We start from the raw sequence: 21,792 nt of genomic DNA, 5'->3' as shown, positions 1-21,792 counted from the left end.
TGGTGAACCTTCGCTGTACTCCCTCAATAGCAAGAACGTCCTTCCTCAGATTAGGGGACCAAAACTGAACACAATATTCCAGGTGTAGCCTCACCAAGGCTCTGTACAACTGCAATAAGACCTCCCTGCTCCTAGACTCAAATCCTCTAGCTATGAAGGCCAACATGACATTTGCCTTCTTCACCACCTGCTGTACCTGATTGCCAGACTTCAATGACTGATGTACTATGACACCCAGGTCTCATTGCACCTCCCCTTTTCCTAATCTGTCACCATTCAGATAATATTCTGTCTTCATGTTTTTGCCACCAAAGTGGATAACCTCATATTTATCCACATTATACTTCATCTGCCATGCATTTGCCCACTCACCAAACCTGTCCAAGTCACCCTGCAGTCTCTTAACATCCTCCTCACAGCTCACACCGCCACCCAGCTTAGTGTCATCTGCAAACTTGGAGATATTACATTCAATTTCTTCATCTAAATCATTGATGTATATTGTAAATAGCTGAGGTCCCAGCACTGAGCCCTGCGGCACCCCACTGGTCACTGCCTGCCATTCTGAAAAGGACCCGTTTATTCCGACACTCTGCTTCCTGTCTGCCAACCAGTTCTCTATCCACGTCAGTACATTACCCCCCAATACCATGTGCTTTAATTTTGCACACTAATCTCTTGTGTAGGACCTTATCAAAAGCCTTTTGAAAGTCCAAATACACCACATCCACTGGTTCTCCCTTGTCCACTCTACTCGTTACATCCTCAAAAAATTCGAGAAGATTTGTCAAGCATGATTTCCCTTTCATAAATCCATGCTGACTTGGACCGATCCTGTCACCGCTTTCCAAATGCGCTGCTATTTCATCTTTAATAATTGATTCCAACACTTTCCCCACCACCGACGTCAGACTAACCGGTCTATAACTCCCCGTTTTCTCTCTCCCTCCTTTTCAAAAAAGTGGTGTTACATTAGCTACCCTCCAGTCCATAGGGCCCAAGTTTCGAGCCGCGCCTAGAACGGCACAGTCCCGACCTGGACGCCTGTTTTTCGCGCCACAAAGTGCGCCGAAAGAAAACGTCCAGATTCTCCAGCTCCCTGGAGGTCGTTTGCAGCCAGGCGCAGCGCAGCAGGAGCTGTAGGGGGCGGAGCCAGATCCCTGCGCTGAAAACAGTGCCGGGACCTCTGCACATGCGCGCTACAGTGGGCGCGCATGTTCAGTAGCTCCAGGCGCCGAACTGTGTGGGAGGGGCCCGAAGCACACAGCCCCTAGCCCTGGCCGAATGGCCTCACTGGGGCTACGAGAATAAGGCTCCTCCCACGCCCAGCTCCTGCTTCCTCCCGACCTGACTCGACTCTCGCTTCCCGCCCCCCGCCTCCGGACCGGACCCGACACGACACCCGCTTCCCCCCTCCCCCCCCACCCTTGGACCGGACCCGACCCCGACCCCAACCCGACTCCCGCTTCCCCCCGCCCCTGGACTGGACCCGACCTGACCTCCCTCCCCCCAACCTGACCTCCCTCTCCCTCCCTCCCCCTGACCAAACCGAACCGACCTCCCTCCCACCAACCCCCCCGACCCGCGCTCCCCCCGACCCGACCCAATGCCACCTACCTGTAAATCTGGTGCTGGGGACGGGCCCTGCCCGAAGTCTTGGGCCCTGCTTGAAGTCTTGGGCCCGGCCGGGCCCGGCCCGTTCAGCCTCCCTCCCCCTTCTCCTTTCCCCCCCTCCATCTCCTTTCCCCCCCATCTCCATCTCCTTTCCCCCCCCATCTCCTTTTCCCCCCTCCATCTCCTTTTCCCCCCCCATCTCCTTTCCCCCCCCTCCCCCTCCTCCTCCTCCCCCCTTCTCCTCCTCCCCCTCCCCTTCTCCCCTTTCTCCCCATCCCCTTCTCCCCCATCCCTTCCCTCCCTCTGCTCACCCCCTCTTTCCATGTACCCCCTCCCCTCGCTGTCAGAAACACAGACACTGACACAGAGAATGAGAGACACACACACACAGACAGACAGACAGAGAGATAGAGACACTGACAGAGACACACTGGGGGGGGGGGGGGGGGGGGCGGTGGGTATTCCAGTACGCTGTTGGAGAGCTCCCAGTGCTGCAGTCGATAAGTAGAAAATGTTTTATTTATTGATTTAAAAAAAACATTATTTCTTATTAATTTTTTTTGATTGATTTATTGGTTGATTTATTGATGTTTTTATCATTTATTATTGATGATGGCTCTTTATTTGTAAAACTGAAGTGTTTAATGTTTGTAAACTTCCCTTTAAACGCCCCCCCCCCCGCCATTCCCTACGCCTGATTTGTAACCTACGCCTGATTTTCTAAAGTATAGACAAGGTTTTTTCGAGCGTACAAAAATCTTCACTTACTCCATTCTAAGTTAGTTTGGAGTAAATTTTCACTGACGAAACTTTGAAAACAGGCGTAAGTGGCCGGGCACGCCCCCTTTTGAAAAATAAATTCTGTTCCAAAGTGAAACTGTTCTAACTGACTAGAACTGGAGCAAACTAAATGGTGAGAATTCCGATTTCTAAGATACTCCGTTCTACACCAGTTGCTCCTAAAAATCAGGAGCAAATCATGTCGAAACTTGGGGCCATAGGAACTGATCCAGAGTCAATAGAATGTTGGAAAATGATCACCAATGCATCATCTATTTCTAGGGCCACCTCCTTAAGTACTCTGGGATGCAGCCTATCAGGCCCTGGGGATTTATCAGCCTTCAATCCCATCAATTTCCCGAACACAATTTCCAGACTATTAAGGATTTCCTTCAGTTCCTTCTTTTCGCAAGACCCTCGAACCCCTAGACATCCTTGACCCTTGCACCAGGGAGGCAACATGCCATCCTGGATTCTCGGTTGCAACCGCAGAAATGCCTATCTATCCCCCTTACAGTAGAATCCCCTATCACTATAGCTCTTCCACTCTTTTTCCTGCCCTCCTGTGCAGCTGAGCCACCCACGGTGCCATGAACTTGGCTGCTGCTGCCTTCCCCTGGTGAGCCATCTCCCCCAACAATATCCAAAGCGGTATATCTGTTTTGGAGGGAGATAACCACAGGGAACTCCTGCACTACCTTCCTACTCCTGCTCTGCCTGATGGTCACCCAACCCCTATCTGCCTTTGTAATCGTTACCTGCGGTGTGACCAACTCACTGAACGTGCTATCCACGACATCCTCAGCATCGCGCATGCTCCAGAGTGAATCATCCGCGGCTCCAGTGCCGTCATGTGGTCTAACAGGAGCTGCAGCTGGATGCACCTCCTGCACACATAGTCGTTAGGGACACTGGAAGTGTCCCTGATTTCCCACATGGCACAGGAGGAGCATGACACGGGTCTGGGCTCTCCTGCCATGACTTAACCCTTAAAGTAACCTAATTAACCAACTTTTGGCACGTGAAGAAGCATTTTTGCAGATATAAAAGAGGCAGTTTTGGCTGCCATCTCTCTCTCTCTCCCTTTCTCTCTCCTCTTCCATGCTTGCTTGCTTCGTTCAACGTACCAAGGACTGAGCACTCCGTCTGGACCAGAGAGAAGAAACCACCATCTACGAGCAAAGAGAGCCTCGCTACTTCGACTGGGAAGCTGACCTTGAGACTGGACTTGAATACCACAGATTGGTATAGAACCAGAAGATATGCCTCATTGGGAGAAGCAGCAAGTAAGCCAGAGGGGTAATTGGTGAGCTTTTATCCCAGCCCACACATCTTTAAGACCACCGCATAGTGTGAAGGGATTCGTGTGTCCAAACCAAGCCTTAGGGGTTTAGTGGGGAGGTTTTCTGCAAGGATCATAGGCGTACGCACATTGTGTTGGACAGATTCGGTGGTGCCCTATTGAACCAAGCAGGGGTGTTTTAGTTGTGTGTACTTTGCGTTAGGGGCCTGTTCAGATAACCAAGGGTTGTGTGTTGTACTGTGTTTGTTTGTTTTACACCACCAGGGTGTGTTTTACTGGGTGCAGGTGTGTGCTTTAACTTGAATAAAAGCATTGTGACGGTTGAGACTGAAAGCTCCAGCTAAAACTGTGTATTTTTGTTCACTACTATAATTCCGGTGTCTAGAACTGTTGTAAGGGGGGGTGATTCGAAACCACCAAGGGCAAAACCACTTACAGAAGGATGAGGATGACCTGATAAAGGTCTTTTAGTTTATGAAAGAGTTTGATAGGGTAGACATAGATAAAATGTTTGCACTTCTGGGGAACTAAGAACTAGAGGTCGTATTTAAAGGACTATGGGCTAGATTTTACACATTTGTGCAGATTGCCCAAAAATCGGTGTTATTTCTAGTGTGGGCGGTAAAAATGGATTTTCAGATCGCTGGTTTGTCTCCCATTCTCAAAGCCCCTGGTCTCCATTTTTGAAATTGGGCGTTACCACGAGCGATATGAAATAGGTGTTAGCGTTAAATCTCCCTGACGTTCTGCCGTAAAGTGTCGCCGTCCTTAGCAACGGCATGGCAACATTCGTTTCCCGCGATTCAGGAGGCCAGGGGTCATCATTACATGTGCAAAAGAGGACACAGAGAGACAGGGAGCAGAGAGGGACTGAAAGCGTGTGTGGGTGTGGTGTGTGTTTGTTTGGCTGTTGTGGGAGGCACAAGGGAGATTCACCAGCAGCAAAAAGCATACTAAGCACCAAGAACATAATTGGCACCGAGTTTTTGTCCAACAAATAATATATAACATGGATGGAATGGAGGAGGCCCTGCAGCTGGTAGCCAGGAATACTGGTGGCAGAGGGCTCCCAGTGGTCCCGGAGCACAGCACTGCACCCCATGTTGTCGCACCCCGGTTGCCAAGGACACATGAGAGCCAAAAATGGAGACTAGAGGCTTTGAGAATGAGCGACAAGCCGGCGATCTGAAAACCCATTTTTACCACCCACATTGGAAATAACACCCATTTTTGGGTGATCTGCACAAAAGTAGTGAACAGAAATACACAGTTATAGCCAGATCTTCCACATCTCAACCGTCACAATGTTTTTATTCAAGTTAAAACATCTTGCTTCTGGCTCGGAGCATGTTCCCACCTGGGGACCCTCCTCTCCTGTATCCGTCCAAACAGCAGTTGGGCCGTCATCGCCCCCCCACCCCCGCACCCCCCCCACCGCCCAATGAAAGAGCGCCTGAGGAGCTCCTCGGCCAGGCGGCTTGGAGTCAGGAGAAGGGGAAGGGGTAGAGGTGAGGAGGAGAAGCGCGGGGTGGGGGGGGGGGGGGGAGAGCAGTGAAGGGTTGTTTTTTACAGAAATACTTGTGATTTCAGACAAGTGTGAGGTTTAAATGTTTTTAACAAAACCTTGTTGCCGATTGGCTCAGATAGGTGCACCATTACACGCTGGTGATTTCTTAACATCAAAGGGTATAATTACACTTCAACCAACTTAAACTTTAACTGTCACCAAGGTGATGCCCACCATTGATGTATGATCTGCACACCCAGTAGTGTGTCAGCCTTGTAACTACCACCAACGTTCTTTCAGGCAAAGCGCTCATTTATGAGCTCCTGATGTAGGAATCTTGCAGTTATCATGCCACCACGGGCCCTTTCATGCAGTCTACAGGGGGGGTGGGGGCATGGCTTCAGCATCAGCCTGATTGTCTGGCTTGATGTCAGCATCCACCTCCTCGTCCTCCTCTTCCTCTCTCTGCTGAGGTGGACTGTCAGACCGTTCTAGCAATTCTTGCCCCCTCCTGATAGCCAAGTTGTGCAGCATGGAACACACCACCACAAACTGAACTACCTGCTCAGGGTGGTATTGGAGCTCGCCTCCTGAGTGTTCCAGGCATCTAAAGCACTGCTTAAGCACTCCAATGGTTTTCTCCACGATATTGTGAATGGATCTGTGGCTCTCATTGCCTCTCAGCTTCGGTGTGGGTGTCACGCAGGGGGATCATCAGCCAGGTGACGAGGCCATAGCCTTTGTCACCAAGCATCCAGCATTGACCTTGTGGCTGATTGTTAAACAAGTCAGATACAGTGCTCTCACACAGGATGTGAGCATCATGTATGCTGCCCAGAAATTTAGCATTCACTATCATAATAATTTGCTGGTGATCGACAACGAGTTGCACATTCAGGGAGTTTAATCTCTTGCGGTTCCTGAAAACCTCTGCATCCTGAATCACGACATGCATACAGGTTATTGCTCCCTGCACCTTGGAGAAGTTAGCAATTCGGTAGAATCCTAAAGCCCTCTCAGTCTGAGCCTCCCTGTATGCATGCAGGATGGACTGAAAAAGTCCATTCTTCATGCATACAGGGCTTCAGTGACCTGTATAATGCAGCAATGTGTGGTATGCTGAGACAGACCACAAATGTCGCCAGCTGAGGCCTGAAAAGTACCCGACACGTAGAACGACAGTGCCACGGTGACTTTGACCTCGATGGACCATGCAGTACTGATGGTGCTGGAAGGCTGCAGATCTCCCCTTATGAGCTGCCATACCTCTTTGTGGAAGCACAGTCTCCGAAGGCAGGTGTTATCGGACAAGTTAAGTTAAGACCGCTTTTCACTGTACTTGCTGGGGGGGGGTGTAACGTCTGGTCCTCCTCATCAGTCTGGCACGTCTTACATTGGGCACATAATGATGTGGAGCATACCTTCTGCCATCTCGAGTCTGCAGCATGTAATTGGTCATCAAGAGAGGGTGAGAAAGGACAGGCCCCATTCCAATAGTTATCTGTTTTCCACCGATTGGTCACAAAGAATGAATGTCCCGACGAAGACACCTATTAAATTCCAATCGTTCATAGTATGATAAAGATGTTTGTTCAGATGTTCACTTCACCTCCAAAGACCTCCAGAGTACATCCGAACTCCTCCGAGGTTGAAGCAGCCTTTTAAATGATGCGACACGTGATTTAGAACATGGCGTCCATAATGTTGTGAGTAGTTCCGGTTAGTTCCACTCTTTCCAGGGATGGCTGGACTGACATATGAGGAGAGACTGGATCAACTGGGCCTTTATACACTGGAGTTTAGAAGGATGAGAGGGGATCTCATAGAAACGTATAAGATTCTGACGGGACGGGACAGGTTAGATGCGGGAAGAATGTTCCCGATGTTGGGGAAGTCCAGAACCAGGGGACACAGTCTTAGGATAAGGGGTAGGCCACTTAGGACTGAGATGAGGAGAAACTTCTTCACTCAGAGAGTTGTTAACCTGTGGAATTCCCTGCCGCAGAGAGTCGGTGATACCAGTTCATTGGATATATTCAAGAGGGAGTAAGATATGACCCTTACGGCTAAAGGGATCAAGGGGTATGGAGAGAAAGCGGGAAAGGGGTACTGAGGTGAATGATCAGCCATGATCATATTGAATGGTGGTGCAGGCTCGAAAGGTCGAATGACCTACTCCTGCACCTATTTTTTTATGTTTCCCAGCGGTTTTGTGGGCGAGACGTGTGTGAAGTGGTGAAAGCGACGCTGGGTGATCTCCTGGGTGTTAGTTTCGGCAAATGTGATCTCTACGACAAAATAAAGTGGGTGGTCGGTATTATTGAATCTCGGCGCTAATTACGTGTGTAAAGTAAAGCTGGGCGATATTATGGGCATTAGTTTTGCCCATTCTGATGATTCTGCCCAAAAAAAGTGGGTGAGCGGAATTATCTTTTACCGACGTTACACACATGGGAAAGTAACGCTCGGTGATAAGTGTCCGAAAAATGGGCGTCAGTTTCCATTTTATGGCTAAATGGGTGATATCTGGCTGTTATACGTTATTTCAGCGGTAAAATGGACATTAAGTGGGCGTTATGCATGCAAAAAAAGTGGAAAATCTAGCCCTATATCTCTAATAAATCCAATTGGAAATTTAGGAGAAACTTCTTTATCCAGAATGGTAAGAATGTGGTATGCGCTACCACGAGTAGTTGAGGCAAATAGCATAGATGCATTTAAGGGAAAGCTAGATAAACACATGAGGGAGAAAGTAACAGAATGATATGCTGATAGGGGTAGATGAAATGGAGTGGGAGGATGCTTGTGTGGAGAGTAAACGGTGACATAGACAAGTTGGATCGAATGTCCCGTTTCCGTGCTATATGGCATATGCTGGAATTTTAACCCAAAAAGACAGGTGTGTTGGGGTCGGATGGGGGGATAAGTTCTCTGACGTTTCTCTGGCCCCGACCTCCTCTAACAATCCCTGACCCTGAACCTCACTGATGATCCTGGCCCCCTCCTCCCCTCTGATGATCCTGGCCCCCGACCTCCTCAGACGATCCTGGCCCTGACTCCCTACGACGATCCTGACCTTACTCCTCTCTGATCTCCAGGCCTACCTACCAATAGCTAGCCAGCCTCTTAAACTGGCTGGCTGCGGGTGGGAAACAGATTTAAAAAAATTAAAATCAGGTCGTGCCATTAAATTCGGCAGGGTCTGAGGGAAACACATTCTCCCTGGTTTCCCTTCCTCATTCCAGGCCCTCCCACCCTACCCCCCAACCCGTTCCTACTTGCCTCAAAGATAAAATTCTGGCCTATGTAAATCTATGTAAATATAAGTACAGTGGCACAGAATTCTTTCCGTGATTTTGTGTCTACAAGCAACTTCAGCCAAAGCAACCGAAGCATCTGCAGAACTTCTACACAACAATTGCACAAATAACTCAGTGTCAATACAAAGTCTAAATGATTTAACTAAAAATGTTGGCAGTGTATCCAACAAGCCAGGAATAGAAACTAAAATTAACTGTAAAAATATAAAATGCTGGAAATATACAACAGGCCTGTGAGTAACTGAAAGACAAACTACTATTTTCCATAATAAACCTAGAAATTTCATTAATTGTTCTGAGAATCACTCGAGACTTAACGGGGCTGAAATTGCCCCTCTCCATAAGGCCTGTTACTACCGCAAATCAGCGGCCATGCTGACTTTTTGTGGAATGGCCGCCGATAGCCCAATTGACCTTCCAAGGGTCCCCGGCGGTGCCCCAATCCCCCCCCACCCCACCGGTCTGTGTTAAGTGCGTCACCACTGTGCGCAACGCCGATCTAACCACCCGACAGTGAAATTCCGTTCTGAAAATCTTCGGCCCGCCCGGCAGTGCCAAAACTTGTTTTTTCCCAGTGGTCCAGTGAAGCTGTGGCCTTCTGCAGCTTCCCTTAAAGGGGAGGATACACTGCTGCTGCTGACATGTTTTTTTTGGTTGGCCAACTGCCATGTCGGCCCGACAATTATGCCCCTGGGTTTGGCCGGGCTGCCAACAGACAGCCTGGCATCCCCTACCTGGAGGCCCAGTGGACCGAAGTTTTTAAATCGTGAAGGCTCCTCCCTTTAAGTGAAGGGGAGAGCCATGGTGACGCGACGCCGTGATAACATCATCGCACCGGTCACTCCGCGCCGCCCCCAACTTTCGCCCCTCAGATGTTGCCACCGCCGCATATCCACCTCTCTAGTGTAGCCACCGCCCCCATTAAGAGCGACTTCTGGATTCGAATAAAAATAAACAATAAAGAGCGGAATTTCGCTTAAGAGGCGAACTCAACCACAGCTGCAGTAAAAACCATTGCAATGGGATGCGTACGCCCCGTTTTGGGTGGGGGGCAATTTCAGTTCCAACATGTCGCCAACCTTTACTATTTTTCAATATCAGCTGATAGTGCACAATGACCAAGCTATCGCTAAATGTTTTACTGATGTTATTATGTAACTTACATGAGTAAGATTATGTTTGTGAAATACCTTGAGAAGCTTCAAAATGTGTTTGTCGGCAGACATATCAAGAAACTCTTTTTGTATAGCAGAATTTCTGTCAACTAAAACCTCCACTGCTGATATTGCTTTCAGCTGCATCTTGATTTTCCGTCCACTGAGGATATGCATCAGAGGCACAACTGCCCCTTCAGCTACAATCGCATCTTGGTTCCACCTGTGTCCACGAGCAACTTCAGCCAAAGCAACCGAAGCATGGCCCTGCAGAACTTCTACACAGCAATTGCACATATAATTGTTAGAATTATTCTCAGACTCATTACAATGATTGAACCAAAAGTATTAGCATTATATCCAACAAGCCACAAATAGAAACTACAATTAACTATAAAAATATAAAATGCTGGAAAACAGCAGTCTGGTGAGTAACTGAAAGACAAATTGTTTTTTTCTCTCAGATGTTAACCGACCAGCATTTTCTATTTATGTTTCAAATTTCGAACATTTGCAGTGAAAATTAGTTATTGTATTTACTGAATCTGTAAGGATTATGGCACCACAGTGAAAATATATAGCTGGAAAACTTAAAAAAATAATTAAAGGAAATTAGAGGAATTGTTACTATCAATTACTTGTCCTTATATGTACGCCATCTTTTCATTTGTTCTCCACAATACAATTATAAGACTTCTCAATTGAGCCATATATTCATCTTTTATCAGTGAAGCAAATACATTGGAAATGATCTGGAAATGATGTGAAGCAGGAGGATTACTTTGGAGCAGACAGTTCTTGATAGTGGTGTTTCTCGGGTTCTTTCTCTCTCACTGCTACTGAGCTTTTGCAGTTGCAACAAGAAATCTTTGGAGGTTGCGGTGCAATGCAGTAGTAGGATACAAATTCACACCTCCACTGTCCATATGATACGTTATGGATCTCATGCTGTTAAAGTAAGGTACTGAATTTAAACCCAGCATATTCCTATTGGGAGGGAGGGGGGAATCAGAGGACAAGCTATCCCAGGTTGCTTTTATGTATATCTTAGAAGCTCACTCAATAATGGCACTGGCCGAGGATTATGTGCCCAGAATTGCTTTTAGTCTTAAGGAAAAGGGAGAAAATGGGAAAGGACAAAGTAAGGATATTCAGTATTCAAAGAAACAACTATTTGGGAGTTGGCTGCTTTTACACGTTTACATGATGGTATGCTCCTGGTGTATACCATTACTGTGTATGACTGCAGATAGTGTATCATATACTTAGCAGCTTAGGAAAGGGAACATAGTGCTCAATTTTCCCCGTTTATTTGCGCCGTTTTTTTGGCGCGTGCCGTTTACTTTGGCATGTTTATTTTTTTCCAAGTTTCTCACTGCAATCTGCGCCAGAGTAACTGACTTAGTTATGATTTTTCTAGGCTTGTTTTTTTTGATGTCATAGTCTCTCATGTCATAGAAACATAGAAACATAGAAAATAGGTGCAGGAGTAGGCCATTCGGCCCTTCTAGCCTGCACCGCCATTCAATGAGTTCATGGCTGAACATGCAACTTCAGTACCCGATTCCTGCTTTCTCACCATACCCCTTGATTCCCCTAGTAGTAAGGACTTCATCTAACTCCTTTTTGAATATATTTAGTGAATTGGCCTCAACAACTTTCTGTGGTAGAGAATTCCACAGGTTCACCACTCTCTGGGTGAAGAAATTCCTCCTCATCTCGGTCCTAAATGGCTTCCCACTGATCCTTAGACTGTGTCCCCTGGTTCTGGACTTCCCCAACATTGGGAACATTCTTCCTGCATCTAACCTGTCTAACCCCGTCAGAATTTTAAACGTTTCTATGAGGTCCCCTCTCATTCTTCTGAACTCCAGTGAATACAAGCCCAGTTGATCCAGTCTTTCTTGATAGGTCAGTCCCGCCATCCCGGGAATCAGTCTGGTGAACCTTTGCTGCACTCCCTCAATAGCAAGAATGTCCTTCCTCAGGTTAGGAGACCAAAACTGTACACAATACTCCAGGTGTGGCCTCACCAAGGCCCTGTACAATTGTAGCAACACCTCCCTGCCCCTGTACTCAAATCCCCTCGCTATGAAGGCCAACATGCCATTTGCTTTCTTAACCGCCTGCTGTACCTGCATGCTAACCTTCAATGACTGATGTACCATGACACCCAGGTCTCTTTGCACCTCCCCTTTTCCTAATCTGTCACCATTCAGATAATAGTCTGTCTCTCTGTTTTTACCACCAAAGTGGATAACCTCACATTTATCCACATTATACTTCATCTGCCATGCATTTGCCCACTCACCTAACCTATCCAAGTCGCTCTGCAGCCTCATAGCATCCTCCTCGCAGCTCACACTGCCACCCAACTTAGTGTCATCCGCAAATTTGGAGATACTACATTTAATCCCCTCGTCTAAATCATTAATGTACAGTGTAAACAGCTGGGGCCCCAGCACAGAACCTTGCGGTACCCCACTAGTCACTGCCTGCCATTCTGAAAAGTCCCCATTTACTCCTACTCTTTGCTTCCTGTCTGACAACCAGTTCTCAATCCATGTCAGCACACTACCCCCAATCCCATGTGCTTTAACTTTGCACATTAATCTCTTGTGTGGGACCTTGTCGAAAGCCTTCTGAAAGTCCAAATATACCACATCAACTGGTTCTCCCTTGTCCACTCTACTGGAAACATCCTCAAAAAATTCCAGAAGATTTATCAAACATGATTTTCCTTTCACAAATCCATGCTGACTTGGACCTATCATATTACCTCTTTCCAAATGCACTGCTATGACATCCTTAATAATTGATTCCAATGTCAGGCTGACCGGTCTATAATTCCCTGTTTTCTCTCTCCCTCCTTTTTTAAAAAGTAGGGTTACATTGGCTACCCTCCACTCCATAGGAACTGATCCAGAGTCAATGGAATGTTGGAAAATGACTGTCAATGCATCCACTACTCCAAGGCCACCTCCTTAAGTACTCTGGGATGCAGTCCATCAGGCCCTGGGGATTTATCGGCCTTCAATCCCATCAATTTCCCCAACACAATTTCCCGACTAATAAGGATTTCCCTCAGTTCCTCCTCCTTACTAGACCCTCCGACCCCTTTTATATCCGGAAGGTTGTTTGTGTCCTCCTCAGTGAATACCGAACCAAAGTACTTGTTCAATTGGTCCGCCATTTCTTTGTTCCCCGTTATGACTTCTCCTGATTCTGACTGCAGGGGACCTATGTTTGTCTTTACTAACCTTTTTCTCTTTACATATCTATAGAAACTTTTGCAATCCGTCTTAATGTTCCCTGCAAGCTTCTTCTCGTACTCCATTTTCCCTGCCCTAATCAAACCCTTTGTCCTCCTCTGCTGAGTTCTAAATTTCTCCCAGTCCCCGGGTTCGCTGCTATTACTGGCCAATTTGTATGCCACTTCCTTGGCTTTAATGCTATCCCTGATTTCCCTTGATAGCCACGGTTGAGCCACCTTCCCTTTTTTATTTTTACGCCAGACAGGAATGTACAATTGTTGTAGTTCATCCATGCGGTCTCTAAATGTCTGCCATTGCCCATCCACAGTCAACCCCTTCAGTATCATTCATCAATCTATCCTAGCCAATTCACGCCTCATATCTTCAAAGTTACCCTTCTTTAAGTTCTGGACCATGGTCTCTGAATTAACTGTTTCATTCTCCATCCTAATGCAGAATTCCACCATATTATGGTCACTCTTCCCCAAGGGGCCTCGCACAACGAGATTGCTAATTAATCCTCTCTCATTACACAACACCCAGTCTAAGATGGCCTCCCCCCTAGTTGGTTCCTCGACATATTGGTCTAAAAAACCATCCCTTATGCACTCCAGGAAATCCTCCTCTACCGTATTGCTTCCAGTTTGGTTAACCCAATCTATGTGCATATTAAAGTCACCCATTATAACTGCTGCACCTTTATTGCACGCACCCTTAATTTCATGTTTGATGCCCTCCCCAACATCACTACTACTGTTTGGAGGTCTGTACACAACTCCCACTAACGTTTTTTGCCCTTTGGTATTCTGCAACTCTACCCATATAGATTCCACATCATCCAAGCTAATGTCCTTCCGAACTATTGCCTTAATTTCCTCCTTAACCAGCAATGCTACCCCACCTCCTTTTCCTTTTATTCTATCTTTCCTGAATGTTGAATACCCCTGGATGTTGAGTTCCCAGCCCTGATCATCCTGGAGCCACGTCTCCGTAATCCCAATCACATCATATTTGTTAACAGATTTGCACAGTTAATTCATCCACCTTATTGCAGATACTCCTTGCATTAAGACACAAAGCCTTCAGGCTTGTTTTTTTAACACCCTTTGTCCTTTTAGAATTTTGCTGTACAGTGACCCTTTTTGTTCTTTGCCTTGGATTTCTCTGCCCTCCACTTTTCCTCATCTCCTTTCTGTCTTTTGCTTTTGCCTCCTTTTCGTTTCCCTCTGTCTCCCTGCATTGGTTCCCATCCCCCTGCCATATTAGTTTAAATCCTCCCCAACAGCACTAGCAAACACTCCCCCTAGGACATTGGTTCCGGTCCTGCCCAGGTGCAGACCGTCTGGTTTGTACTGGTCCCACCTCCCCCAGAACCGGTTCCAATGCCCCAGGAATTTGAATCCCTCCCTGCTGCACCACTGCTCAAGCCACGTATTCATCTGCGCTATCCTGCGATTCCTACTCTGACTAGCACGTGGCACTGGTAGCAATCCCGAGATTACTACTTTTGAGGTCCTACTTTTTAATTTAGCTCCTAGCTCCTTAAATTCGTTTCGTAGGACCTCATCCCTTTTTTTACCTATGTCGTTGGTACCAATGTGCACCACGACAACTGGCTGTTCTCCCTCCCTTTTTAAAATGTCCTGCACCCGCTCCGAGACATCCTTGACCCTTGCACCAGGGAGGCAACATACCATCCTGGAGTCTCGGTTGCGGCCGCAGAAACGCCTATCTATTCCCCTCACCATTGAATCCCAAATCACTATTGCTCTCCCACTCTTTTTCCTGCCCTCCTGTGCAGCAGAGCTAGCCATGGTGCCATGAACTTGGCTGCTGCTGCCCTCCCCTGATGAGTCATCCCCCTCAACAGTACCCAAATCAGTGTATCTGTTTTGCAGGGGGATGACCACATGGGACTCCTGCACTACCTTCCTTGCACTGCTCTTCCTGTTGGTCTTCCATTCCCTATCTGGCTGTGGACCCTTTCCCTGCGGTACGACCAATTCGCTACACGTGATACTCACGTCATTCTCAGCATCGTGGATGCTCCAGAGTGAATCCACCCTCAGCTCCAACTCCACAACGCGGACCGTCAGGAGCTTGAGGTGGATACACTTCCTGCAGATATAGTTATCAGGGACACTGGTGTCATCCCTGAGTTCCCACATGGTACAGGAGGAGCATAACACCCGACCGAGCTCTCCTGCCATGACTTAACCCTTAGATACACTTAAATTGGCAACAACAATGTTAAAAGTTACTCACTGTTATAGAAGAGAAAAAAGAAAAACTACTCGCCAATCACCAGCCAATCACTTACCCCCTTGGCTGTGACGTCACCTTTTGATTTCTTTCTACTTCTTTTTTGCCTTCTCCCTGTAGCTGCACAAGTCACGCCTTTTATAGGCCTCTCCACGCACCTCCTCGACGCTGCTCCCGACTGCCGCCGACGCTGGGCCCCGGACTCCCTGCTGTGCCTTTTATAGGCCTCTCCACGCACCTCCTCGACGCTGCTCCCGACTGCCGCCGACTCTGTGCTGGTTTTTATCATTTTTCGCAGCTTTGCCAACATTTTTTCCTCCTAGGTCCAGCATATCTGGCCACTCCCAAAAATACTTCAGGGCACTTAAAAAAATTAGCGCACATTGAGACATCGGCGCTGAAAGACGCCATTGTTTTTAAATCGAAGATTTTGGAGGGAGTCAAGAACACTGTAAAAATCAATAATAAAGTTCAACTTTTTTTACCTATCTTTAAATGGAAGTTTGTTGGATTTCAGAAGTTTTATCTTTTTTTTAACTCACTCACACACCACCACCAAATGTCTTGAAGCAGGGCTAGAGGGTCGTAGCTTTGGCTGGCAGAATCGACTCTGTGCCTGGGCACAGGGGCTCAGGACTCAGCAAGAAAACAAGCTTTGTGGGGGGGGGGGGGAGGGGGGGAACGGGGAGGAGAGAGAGAGCGAGGTGCTGATCGGAAGGCTTCAAGCCCAGTGAACGAGATGCTGAGTGTAAGGCTTATGCAGACTGAGCCCGGGGAGCGAGGTGCCGATTGGAAGGCTTCTGAAGACTGCAATGAGTTGGGGGGGGGGGGGAGAGAGAAGGGGAGAAGTCACAAGATTGCAATTAGTTAAGGGGGAGGGGGGAGAGAGGAGAAGTCACAAGACTGAAATTAATTAAGGGGGGGAGAGAGGGGAAGTCACAAGACCTCGGGTGTGGTCCATCCATACAGACCTTGGGGAGAGAGAGAACTGTGAACGTGCCCTGCCTGCTTTCCTGCCGTTTTGAGCTTCTTTCAAAATTTAAATTTAAGTATGGGGGCAATACTGACAATGCCATACCTTGTGCGAGCCTTCTGCATCATGGAGCTACGTAGGAGACAATTGATTCGACTTCATCGCTCAGGAATATCAGAGCCCGTAGGGTGCTGGACAGGAGGCCTCACCCATCTCGGATATATCGAGACAAGCGTTCGTACCTCCACCTGAGCAAACTGTGTCAGAAGGCTGCGTTTCCGCAAAGAATTTGTAACTGAGATCTGTGAGTTGGTCAAAGCAGACCTGCAACCTAGAAGCATCAGGAGGACTGCTTTGTCAGTTGAAGTGAAGGTTACAGCTGCACTTTCATTCTATGCCTCTGGCTCATTTCAAGCTGCAACTGATGGATGTGTGCATCATTTCTCAACATGTAACACATATCTGCATTCGCCAGGTGACAGCTGCACTGTATGCGCAGAAGAATGACTTCATAAAGTTCCCCATGACCGTCCAAGCAATCCATGACAGGGCTGTGGGCTTCTCCAGGATTGCTGGCTTCCCAAAGGTACAAGGCTGCATTGATTGTACCCACATGTTTGGAAGATTCCGAGATGTATAGGAACAGAAAAGGCTTCTACTCCATTAATGTACAGCTCATGTGTGACGACATGCATCGTATCATGTCAGTCGATGCAAGATACCCTGGGAGCACCCATGATGCGTTCATCCTACACGACAGCGTTATATCTGCCATGTTTCAGCAGCAGTCAGAAGGGCAGAGCTGGCTACTGAGAGCCAAAGGGTCCTCACACCTGGGTCATGATGCCCCTATGCATAACCCAGACGGAAGCTGACTGTAAATACAACATGTCGCACATTGCGACACACAGTATCATAGAGAGGATCGCGTTTCCGATGCCTGGACCATTCCAGAGGCTATTTGCTGTACTCCCCTGAGATTGTCGGTCAGTTCACTGTTATGTGCTGCATGCTGCATAACTTAGCCGTCATGAGGCAGCAGCACCTAATAATGGAAGACTCACTTGAGGTGAGAGTGGCTGATAATGATGTGGAAGATGCAAATGACGAACAGGAGGAGGACGATGAGGATGAGGAAGCCATGCAAGTGCCTGAGGCCGGAGCACGACAGCGGAGGAGGGCGGGCTATCGTGCCGGTTTAACAATTGCTCGAGCCTTGCGGCAGCAGCTCATCCATCTACGCTTTACTGATGCCTGAGGGCTCAGCAGCAACTATTCCACATGGACCATGTTTACTGTTTGGAGTTGTTCTGTAATGTTGTGTTGTGTTAATGGAACAAATAATGGAAATGATTCAGTTTTAATATAAAATATATTTTATTCAAAAGTTTAACAGTTCTTTTGTACTTAACTTAACTTTAATAAAATTATTCTTGCATCAAACTTTACTTTAAGAACATTCTTTAAGATCACTTAAAAGCTTTAAGATCACTTACAAACTTTTACATTTGTAAATTTACATAGCTTACAAAAAACTTTTAATTTGAGAACAGTTACAACAGTAACAACAATAACAATAACAACAAGAGCAAAGAAAGGCTGCACCTACCCATCTCTCCTCCACCTTATTCTAAGCCCGTTCGCTGCACTTGGTCTTGGACTCTCCACCACCTCTGCCCACACCACTGGGCTTGGTACTGGTACCAAGCTTATTCTTTCTAAGCTCTCGGGTACTGCACACCTGTTGAGGCGGCGGGGGAGGGGAGGCGGGGGGGCGGGGAGGGGCGCAGTAGCTGCAGGCGGCAAGTTGAAGGGCCCTGGCAGAAAATTGGAGGGTCCGGCTTTGGGCTCTTCAGAGGCTGGTGTGGGGATTGGAGTGGGAGTGACAGTTGATTCTGTCAATGCACGCAGGGTCTGGGCGTGTTCCCTTATTGCAGCAGCTAACTCCAACATGCCGTCCCTCATGCGCACTGACAGTGTCTCAAGGACCTGCAACATTCCCTCCCTCATGGTCAGTGACAATGTTTGCACTACCTCTGAAATTCCCTCCCTCATGGCCACTATCCCCTCATTGATGGTCCCGGACATCATTCCCATTTCTCCTGTCATTGCTGTTACTTCTCCCGACAGAACTGCTATCTCATCACTCAGCCCACTGATGGCATCCAGGAGTGATCGGGTAAGATCAATGCTCTCCGCACTCAATATCATCTGAACCACATCTGTTAGATCCTGCATCTCAGGAGAGCGTGGTTGAGCTCTCCTTCCTTTCCTCCCTATGGGTGTGCCTTGCTACATCCCACCACTGGGACCCGTAGCCTGGGACGGTGGGGTCCTGGGTGTGCCTCGCTGCACCCCACCACTGGGACCCGCAACCTCGGAAGGTGTGAAACTGTGGAATGTCCCACCATCTCTCAAACCACTAGTCACGGAAGGGGCTGTCACCGCAATGAGAAGCACCTCCTCTAACATCAGTACAACAGTGGGAGCTTTATCCAGCTCCATCCCGTCCCCCTCACCCTCACCCCCATATTCTTGGTCTGGGAATTTGGATTGGAAGATGTTCTCCTCTTCAGATTCGTCCATGTCTGAATCTTCTTCTGCATCGTCAGGGTTGGCCTGAAGTTCTGCAAAATATAACAGAACAGTCAAATGGTTAGTTGCAGAGGAGCGGGCAGGGTGGGTGGCATGAGTAGGCTCACACATCGCAGACCAGGCAGCGGGCTGATTTGAAGGGCCACAATGAATTTGTAGGACTTACCCTCTCCTTCGAGTGTGGGCCCAGCTTGTGCAGTGGTGATTGCTTTTATCCAGGCAGGACCCATCAAAGCAGCAACCCTCTTCCAAGGGTGTCTGTGGGTGCAGATTTTCTGGGCCTCCTCCTGTTCGAGTTCTTTCCCTTTTATTGTGTGCCACCTTCCTCTGCAAAGATGAAAATCTAATTTTTTTAAGAGGATGTCTTTCTGCTGGGTGGGACATATACAACTGGTCACATTTACAATTGCAATTCCATTGAATAAATGGAAATATTACTTACACTAACTACTTGACCAAGGTCCTGCCACTTCTCTTTACACTGGCCTCCAGATCTCGTGGTGGTCACCACTGTGCAGTAATCTTCTGCAACTTAGTTCCAGCGTTTCTTCATTTTTTTGGGTGGAACTTTTATATGACCTCTGCTGGTGTCCAGCTCCTGCCATCTGTTCTCAATCACAGTAACTAGTGCCTCCACTTCTTCCTGTAAGAAATTCTTGGTCCTTGCACCGCGTTGCATCTTGTACTGCTGCAGCTGTGATTTTTCCAATGCTCTCACAAAGCACTCCTTCTCACACACACAACTGGCTCTTTAAAAATGGCCGATTGGCAACTCGGAGCTGTATATAGAATGCGCGTCCATTGGAACGACGTCAGAAACGTAACCTTTTTTCCCCACGTATGCGCAGAAGGTGCGGCATTGTTGTTTGGCGCAGACAGCAGGCTCCACGCCCCACTCCCCACTGGCCAATGCGACTGGACACGCTACACGACACCAAATTTGAATTATAGATCGGAGAAACTTTGGAAATTATTTCCGGCGCATTTCTGGCCTAGAAAAACGGGCGTAACTCTGGCAATATGCCAGAAAACGGGCTTGGGCAAAATTGAGCCCATAATATCTGAGACCAATTAATACAACAGTATCAAAAAGTCCTGCGATGGAGCAGCTGCAGACTGTGTGGTTAAATGGGTGAGTCTAACCCTCCACCTTTTCTGGCCACAGGTGCTATCATTGGAGAGAGCTGGCACATGTCCTATTTGTGCTGCCATCCTGAAAGAGAGCAGCTTCCTGCATGCCCATTTCTTTTAGGCCACTAGTGCTGGGCACTGTCTCTGCATGGCCACTAATTGATGGAAAATCGGATAAAATAATAGCAATGAGATCCAGTGAAATCTAAGTGTCCATATGCAGAACATAATAGGGGTGATGATCGATGCATGAAGCTCACCATTCCATACCTTGCACAAGGTGGTTGAGTTGCCTCAAGCTGTCTAGCCACCTCCTGCTACAGCTGTGTTGCTTCTTTGATGGCCTACATCACTCCGTGCCAAATAGTGCCTCCCTCCTTTGCCTGACTTCATGCAGAAGGACTTCTACACCTTTATCAATGGGTATACTGGATCCTGTGCAGACATTGCAGTCTTGCATCTTCTTAAGGTAAATACATTTAATTCTTGCTGGTGTTGCCATTTAGGCTGCTACAGACTATTAAATACTTCAGCAGCAAATGAATTCCCGCTCCAAATGATGAGCTTCTGTTGACTGACATCTATAATGCTGGAACCCGCTGTCATTTAAATTAGGCTGACCCTGGAAACTGCAATGGGGTCAGTGTACTCCTGGTCTGGCAAATGCAAATTGTGCCCCACCATACTTTCATTGGGGATTTTGCCTGAGCACAAAATCTAGACTTAAATTTTTGAATAACAATTTAACAACAAATTACCTGATGTCATATTTAACAGCTCCACCAATAAAGGAATTGCTCCTTCTTTTGCTACTAAGGTCTGATTGAATGGATTGTTGGTACATAATATCTGAATGCATTTCATTACATTGACCAGCACATCTTCAATTTCAGAAGTTAAAATCTTCACCAGAGGAGGAATTGCACCCTAGGAAATCAAAAGGATAGGTGTGAAAGGATGCTTAATTACACATAGTTCCAATGAGTTGGAGAGCATATATAAAGGTAAGGTTAACATAACAGCAGAAGCTATGTACATATATTAACTAATATATATTAATAGAATATTCTCATTTTCTAGCAAAGGTATTTCAAACATCTTCCTCAGGTTCCTCAAATCTACACACTAATGTATAGTGCCAGGGCACATCTAATTTACAGGTTTCTTTAATATCCTGCAGTTCAAGCCACACAAACTTTATTTTATTTATATATAATTACCTATAACCACCCCCTAATGGCCTCTGACTCAACCCCATGTAGTATTGAACCCGCTGGAGTGGAACTAAACTACAGAACCAGTGGAAAGCTGTTTAACTTATGCAGCCTCCAGGCCAGGTCCAAGATCACCCCAACCTCTGTCGTTGAACTGCAGTACGCGGACGATGCCTGCGTCTGCACACATTCTGAGGCTGAACTCCAGGATATAGTCGATGTATTAACCGAGGCATATGAAAGCATGGGCCTTATGCTTAACAACCGTAAGACAAAGGTCCTCCACCAGCCTGTCCTCGCCGCACAGCACTGCCCCCCAGTCATCACGATTCACAGTGCGGTCCTCGACAATGTGGACCACTTCCCATACCTCGGGAGCCTCTTGTCAACAAAGGCAGACAATGATACGGAGTTTCAACATTGCCTCGAGTGGGCCAGTGCAGCCTTCAGCCGCCTGAGGAAAAGAATGTTCGAAGACCAGGCCCTCAAACCTACCACCAAGCTCATGGTCTACAGGGCTATAGTAATACCTGCCCTCCTGCATGGATCAGAGGCATGGAAGATGTACAGAAGACACATCAAGTCGCTGGAGATATACCACCAACGATGTCTCCGCAAGATCCTGCAAATCCCCTGGGAGGACAGATGCACCAACATCAGTGTCCTCGCCCAGGCTAACATCCCC

At 47.4% G+C, this 21,792-nt stretch overlaps 1 protein-coding gene across 1 annotated transcript in view; it reads right to left on the bottom strand.

Moving 5' to 3' along the window:
• ankar (ankyrin and armadillo repeat containing) overlaps window positions 1-21,792 on the bottom strand; it is a 408,780-nt gene that overhangs the window by 211,627 nt on the left and 175,361 nt on the right. Inside the window, exons 15-16 of the mRNA XM_070873696.1 lie at window positions 20,652-20,820; window positions 9,715-9,956 (exon numbers count right to left, since the gene is read on the bottom strand). Of these exons, the coding sequence (XP_070729797.1) occupies window positions 9,715-9,956; window positions 20,652-20,820 (411 nt within the window). The remainder of the gene's footprint in view (window positions 1-9,714; window positions 9,957-20,651; window positions 20,821-21,792) is intronic.

The sequence above is a fragment of the Pristiophorus japonicus genome, chromosome 3 (genome assembly GCF_044704955.1).
Source record: "Pristiophorus japonicus isolate sPriJap1 chromosome 3, sPriJap1.hap1, whole genome shotgun sequence".
Classification (NCBI taxonomy): domain Eukaryota; kingdom Metazoa; phylum Chordata; class Chondrichthyes; family Pristiophoridae; genus Pristiophorus; species Pristiophorus japonicus.
Note: the sequence above shows the minus strand (reverse complement) of the source record. Positions and strands in the feature narration are given on the sequence as shown.